Raw genomic sequence first — 7,459 nt, 5'->3', positions numbered from 1 at the left:
TTTATAATTGTAGAGCAGTTGATATACTTCTGGGTGCAGATTTATATCCTCGCGTGTTTCTAGGAGAGATCCAACGTGATGTTTTAGGAACTTTGGTCACTCAGCGGACTATATTTGGATGGATTCTTACTGGCCCTATTCAGGAACAATCAGTTCAAGTATATTCAACACGGATATAATGTTCTACTGAGGACTGCTTAAATAGGAACATTTTACGATTTTGGGAATTAGAGGAAGCTCCTAAAAAGAAAATGTTGACACCATTTGACAAAATTTGTGAGGAGAATTACAGGAGAACTACGCGCCGCGACTCCAATGGCCGTTATGTAGTGACGCTACCCTTTAAAACGGAATTTCCTCACTCGATCTGTTTGGGGTCCTCTAAACGGAATGTTACGGCACAGTTTTTGAGAACTGAGTCTTGTCTTTTGCGAAAACCGGAGGTTAAAGCCTTATTTGATGAGGTTGTTCAGGAGTATCTTATTCTAAACCACATGAAACAGGTGTTGGATGAGGCTACTCCTCCTTTTCAGTCGTGTTATCTTCCTCATCATCCGGTAATTAAGCCCGATAGGAAGACAATGAAATTGAGAGTAGTATTTAACGCTTCCAATCGCACTTCTAATGGTAATGGTCTGAACGACTGTCTTTATGTTGGACTCACATTACAATCGGACTTAGTACTTTTAATACTTCGTTGGCGACTTTTCCGATATGTTTTTAATTGCGACATTACACAAATGTATAGACAGATTCGTCTTGATCCAACTCATACTCCATTCCAACGTATTTTGTTTCGGTCTTCTCCGACGGAGGAGGTGAAAGAGTATGAGTTACAGACTGTCACCTGCGGTGTCAATTGTGCTCCTTACCTGGCAATACGGACACGGTTACAGTTGGCTGATGACGCTGAAGAAGAGTATCCCTTGCGGCCAATATTTTGCGCAAGTGTATGTACGTTGACGATAGGTGCTCACGATGTTTCATCTGCTTTGAAGGCACGGGATCAATTGAGAACAGTCTTATTGTCAGCAAAATTCGAGTTAAGGCAATGGACTTCAAACGAGATTGGACTTCTGGAAGGATTTCCCCTTGATCATTTGGTAGATTCTAAACTTTTGACATTTGTGGAATCGAGTAGTTCGAAGACTTTGGGTATTCAATGGAATGCAAAATTGGACTCCTTTTATTTTAGGGTAAAACCAATCGATGATAGTCCTCATTATACGAAAAGATAAGTTTTATCCACTATAGCTAGGTTGTTTGATCCCGTGGGTTGGCTAGGCCCGGTCATTATAACAGCGAAAATAATCATGCAGAAGATTTGGCTCGACAATATTGATTGGGATGATTTTCTACCTGTTTCGACGGAAAATGAGTGGAGGAAATTTGTTGCGTCTTACACGGAAGTAACAGAGTTTGTCGAATTCAGGAGAATATAGGAAGACACAATTGGTATCAGATCGGAGGAAAATCCGGCGGATTTAGGTAGTCGTGGTGTTTCCCCTTCTGTTTTGGCACAAAGTGATCTTTGGTGGCATGGACCTAAATGGTTGCGAAAGCACAAAACCTCTTGGGATATTAGGGAACTCTCCCTACTAGAGACCGATATGGAAGTTCGAACTGTTAGGACTCATGCATCTTTCTTTGTGAATTACGAGGATGTGCTTGATAGATTTTCGTCTCTAGATCGAGCTCTTCGCGTTATAGCATATATGTTTCGGTTTCTCTATAGAACTCACCCAGCACGAAGAGATAGTTATTATTATTCTACTACTACAATATCGAGTGTTGAGATAGGACAGGTGAAATTGCGTCTGGCTATTTTAGCGCAGAGAATATCAAGCCCTAACTTTAGGAAGACCTATCTCATCTAACAGCCGCCTTCTGCCGCTTAATCCTTGTTTAGACAAGGATAATGTTATGCGATTAAATGGTCGCTTGGAAAAGTCTCCGTCGTTGTCCTATACGGAAAAATATCCGATTATTTTACCATATTCGTGTCGCTTTACTAGACTGTTGATCGAATTCGTACATTTGATAACAATTCATGGGAGTAATCAGCTGATGTTAAGAAATATTCGTGTAGAGTATTGGGTTCCCCGACTTAAGGTTATAGTTCGTACTGAAATTAATCGCTGTAAGCGTTGTTTATTGGACAGAAAACGTTCGTGTAGTCAAATAATGGCAGCATTACCATCAGAGCGAACTACTTTGGATAGACCGTTTACCAACATCGGTGTTGATTTTACAGGACCGTTTGATATGCGGAATTTCACTGGTAGATCTTGTCAGATATCGAAGGCCTATGTGTGTATATTTGTTTGTTTTTCTACCAAGGCTGTTCATCTGGAAGCAACATCGGATTTGTCATCGGACGCATTTTATCGGTTCATAGCCAGATGTGGATGCCCGCTTACCATTTTCTCTGACAATGGAACTAATTTTGTTGGAGCTTCTCGTGAAATCGAAAAGGATTTTCGAACTTTTCTCAAAGAAATTCAGGTACGCATGAGCTCTGTGTTTGGAATTCGAGGACTATCGTGGCGCTTTATACCAGCTAGAGCTCCTCACATGGGTGACTTATGGGAAGCTGCCGTGAAGAGTTTTAAACGACATTTTTGTAAGGAAGCACAGATGGTTAAATATACCTTTGAAGAGCTGTCTACCATACTTGCATGAATCGAGGCTTGTTTGAATTCTCGTCCACTTTGTCCCCTATCCGACAACCCAAGTGAGCCAGTTGCTCTTACGCCAGGACATTTTCTGATAGGTTCTCCTATAATTGCTCCGCCGGAACCATCTATTTATGAAAGTTAAAGCTTTTGCTCACGAATTCTGTCGACGATGGAAAGAAGAGTATTTATCCAATTTGCACTAAAGATATAAATGGAAATCCCCAGAACGCGATATTTCAATTGATGATTTGGTGGCAATACGCCATGAACAGATGTCCCCGACTTCTTGGAAGTTGGGACGTGTAGTTAGAACATACCCAGGTAGTGATAGTCATGTTCGTGTCGCGGATATACGCACAGAAAACTGGGTTGTTAAACGACCAATCACTAAACTAGTCGTTTTGACTAGTTAAATATATCATTTATATACTTCATTAACCTTCATTGTTTCTTAGTAAAATGGAAGCTTTGCCAACATTCTTTGAAGATGTTCTTCTGGAGGATTACGAGGAAGCAATGAAGGTCGCAGGTCCAGCGCCAGTGGCAAACCAGTATATTGAAAGCACCCGTTAACATCGAAACCCCTCTTGTAGAAACAAAAATCATTACGGAGATGTCTAAAACTAATGCTACTAAAGCTGTGAACCACGAAGAAGCTCAACCGCCCGTAGAACCAATGGAAAATGTAGGCTCGAATGTACCGGTCACTCATGCTCCTCAAAGATGAAGAATTACTACCATAGAATGTAGTTTATGTAAAAAAGATCACTCTCTAAGGGGATGTTTTCGTTTTCGCAAACTCAAACATGAAGAAAAGCTAAGACATGTACATGTGTGCGGACATTGTTCTCGATGTTTAAATCAGATGCACAAAACGAATGACTGCAAAAGTACCGCGAAATGTGCTAAGTGTCAGGGTGATCACAACATCCTACTGCATTCCAAATCCCATTCGTCTCGATCGAACAACCGAACATCAACTTCAAGATCAGCAAGGACTTCACGTCCAAATCCTACGTTGACCATTTCCCCACTCCCATTACGCCATTTTGTGACCTTTTCACCCACGTTACAGGTTATATAAGTGATCTGCTTGTTCGTCAGATCAATTTACCTACAACTAGGAATAATGAGGACTCATATTGTCGCTTAGTTATACGATCCATTTACGATAAAGCTCAGCAAATGTCTATAACGGCGAGAACGTTTGAGATGAATCGAGTTAAAACTTCCATAGAGGATGTATCCGAAGTTATTTGCGATCAATACAGTGGTTTTCAGCTCGCTGATCCCACTTTTTTTAAATCTGGACAAGTCGCGTTAGTTTTTGGCCCCGAATTGAGCCCACAAATTATGAAAGGAAGAATACATTCGAGCCCGGGTTTTCCATTGGCGCAATATACAATTTTCGGCTGGGTCATTTCAGGCCTGTCGCCGTTCTAAAACCATTGCCCGCAAGGGTTAGTTGATGGATCTGTCTAAAAACCATTGCCCGCAAGGGTCAGTTGATGGATCTGTCAAAAAAACATTGCTCGCAAGGGTCATTTGATGGATCTGTCTAAAAACCATTTTTTGTAGTGCTAGTTCAGTTTCTGCCTTCATTGCAAACGGATGTGTTCATTAAGTGCTCTTCAAAAAACAATCAAAACTATTTTAAAAGTCAAAATTAAAACCAAACAAAAATACCAAAAAATAAAATATCTGATAATAAAGTATCTGATAAGTTTTTGTGAAAAAAGTAAATAATTTGTTTAATAAAACAAGAAAATTAAATAAAACCAAATTTATATAAAAAAAAAAGAGAAAATCAAAATGAGCCAAGCAGTTGTATGTAATCAATGTAAAAAAGACATAACAACAACAAACTACGTAAAATGTTACAATTGTAACTCGAACTACCATTTCTCAACGTGCTCCCCGCTTTCTGAGAGTACATACTTAGGAATGTATGGTGAGAGGAAAACTTCATGGAAGTGTCACTTATGCAAACCAAGAAGCCGATCTCCAAATACACTTTATCAAGCTGTTGTTTTTGACGATAAAAACAACAAAAAACAAGCAAGAACCGACGATGAAGAGAATGCAGAAGTTGATCAATCCAAAAAATTTAAGGAAACTATGTCATTGACCTCTGTCAATAATAAAATATGTTCTGTCCAATCTGATGTCAAAGATTTGGCAAAAACAATTGGAGAGCTCTCAGCAAACGTTAACACGTTAAGTGTACAAATTAAAGAAGACATCCACCTTGCTCTCACAACAATAACAAATACAATTACATCTCTAGTTTCTCAAGTAAAAGATCTTAATGAGAAAGACAAACAAAGAGATACACAAATCAGCGCAATGGAAACACGCATAAACAAATTAGAACAACAAACTATCAACAAAAATATAGAAATAAAAAATATTCAAAATAAACAAATCTCCGAGTTTGATGTTGTTAAAACCATTGGAGCATCAATTAATGTTGAAATAAGAGAGGAAGACATAAGCAAAGCATATCGTTTAAAAAAGCAAGACGATAAGGTGATTGTAGAATTTTCTACACTGAACAAAAAAGATGATAATAAATATATATACATAAACGATCAACTAACGTTCAACAACCGTCGTCTTCTATGGCTAGCTAAAACTAAAGCAAAAGAGGCAAAATGGAAATATGTATGGGTACGCAACGGAAATATTTTTGCACGCAAAACTGAAAATTCTCCCTTATTTGTCATCAATAATGCCGCGGATATCGAATCCATTAATAACTCTATGTAAACTAAACACACAATCCTTATACATATGTTAACTGTTTTAAATAAAATAATGAATAATAATAAAAAACAAACTTTAACTACTTTTAATCAAATTAATAAAGACTTCTTAAGTTATCCCATATCCCTAATATACACGAACATACGCTCGCTAAGACTCAACTTTACTTCTTTTCTGGCAACAATAAATAATATAATAACCCAAATTAAATTCATTATCTTAGTTGAAACCAATATAACTGATAATGAAAACATTTTTTACAATGTAAGAGGTTTTAACGCAGTCTTTTTCAACAGAGTAAACAGAGGAGGAGGAATTGCTGTGTACATTGCAGAAGATTTAAATTTTACTGAAATCTCCCTAGAATCTATCTCTTTTGAAATCATACAAATAGATGTAAATATTAACAACAAAATAATTTCTTTACTTTCCGTTTATCGTCCCCCACACGAAAATACTACATCGTTTGTCAACGAACTTGATACAATCATAAATAATATAAAGAAAAAACAAGAGATTATACTAGTGGGAGATATAAATATAGACATATTAAGAGAAAACATTACAACAACAACATATCTTAATATGATAATGTGTAATGGACTGCAATGTATGATAAACGAGAGTACACGTGAAGATATCCAAAAAAACACAAGAACGTGCATCCATCATCTCTTTATAAGAAACAATAAAGCAACAACAAAAGCATATGCTCTAATAATAACAACAAACATATCTGACCACTACTCTCTATATTGTTGTATAAATGAAGAAGTAAACAACCAGAGTGTGCTAACCACAACTAGCTTGGGGCCACAATTTAATAATTTTAAAATTAATAAACAAATCCAAGATACAAATTGGAATTCAATAGCTCGACAAATATCAAATACAAATGATCTTTACAACAAAATGTATGAAATATTCGATGAAATATATAAAAAATCAAGTAAAAAATCAAAAACTAGTAAAAAAAGATCGATAAATCCGTGGATTAGTGAAGAAATTGTTAAATATTGTGATACGCGGGATAAACTTTTTAAAAAATGGAGAAATAATCCAAAAAACAAAATATATGAACAAGAATATAAAACATTTAGAAATTTATTAAACAAAAAAATAATTTATGAAAAAAACAATTATTATAGAAATAAATTTGTTGAAAACGGAAACGATATACGCGCTACCTGGCAATTAATAAATGAAATAATAGGCAAAAAATACTAATATTGATAGTTTTATAACCAAAAGTTTCAAAACTCAAAATATAAATGACATTATAAATAATTTTGCATTAAACTTCAAAACGAATGTAAATAAAATAATACACAGCTGTAACATAAAAACCACAAATAATATTAGCACATCTATACAAAACTCAATATACATTGATTATACTAACGATGAAGAAATTTACTATATTTTAAAAACACTTAATATCAAAAAAGGAGCAGGAGCTGATGGGATTCGAGCAAAAGACCTGAAAATAAATGCTAGTTTTTTGACGCCGATTATTACCAAATTAATAAATTTGAGTTTAGAGCAAGCAATTGTGCCTGATTTACTTAAAACCAGGGTTTCGATATTCAGCTCTAGCAACATATTGCTTACATTTGACTATGCAATAAATATGAAATTATCTCATTTCATCACAATCAACTAATATAAATATTCATATTAAGTTAAAACGTCTATAGTGAGGCCAATACATAAAAGTGGTAATAAAACTGATTTTAATAATTATAGGCCAATATCAATATTATCAGTAATTGATAAAATTTTGGAAGAAATTATCGTCAGAAGACTCACAGATTTCTTAAAAAAATTTAAAATTATAAACAAAAATCAGTTTGGATTCCAAAAAGGGAAAAATATAAACAATTTATTGGGATACTTTTCTAACTACATTAACGGATGTTTGAGTAAGAAAATGCATGTCTTAGTGTTGTTTATCGATTTTAGTAAAGCATTTGATACTCTATCGCATACCAAACTAGTTCAAACTCTAGAAAGAA

The 7,459-nt window shown here is 35.5% G+C and overlaps 1 protein-coding gene across 1 annotated transcript; it reads left to right on the top strand.

Annotated features, from left to right (window-relative positions):
• Positions 1-4,309: 4,309 nt before the first annotated feature.
• On the top strand, positions 4,310-6,630 carry LOC135957951 (uncharacterized). Its single transcript, XM_065508801.1, has one exon. The coding sequence runs from the start codon at positions 4,491-4,493 to the stop codon at positions 5,445-5,447; it is 957 nt and encodes a 318-aa protein (XP_065364873.1). The 5' UTR covers positions 4,310-4,490; the 3' UTR covers positions 5,448-6,630.
• Positions 6,631-7,459: the final 829 nt, after the last annotated feature.

The sequence above is a fragment of the Calliphora vicina genome, chromosome 4, assembly GCF_958450345.1.
Source record: "Calliphora vicina chromosome 4, idCalVici1.1, whole genome shotgun sequence".
Taxonomy (NCBI): Eukaryota; Metazoa; Arthropoda; class Insecta; order Diptera; family Calliphoridae; genus Calliphora; species Calliphora vicina.
This window is presented reverse-complemented; position numbering and strand designations above follow the sequence as displayed.

Excerpts from the sequence above, each read along its gene's own strand:
- LOC135957951 (XM_065508801.1), top strand. The coding sequence starts at position 4,491 with ATGAGCCAAGCAGTTGTATGTAATCAATGTAAAAAAGACATAACAACA.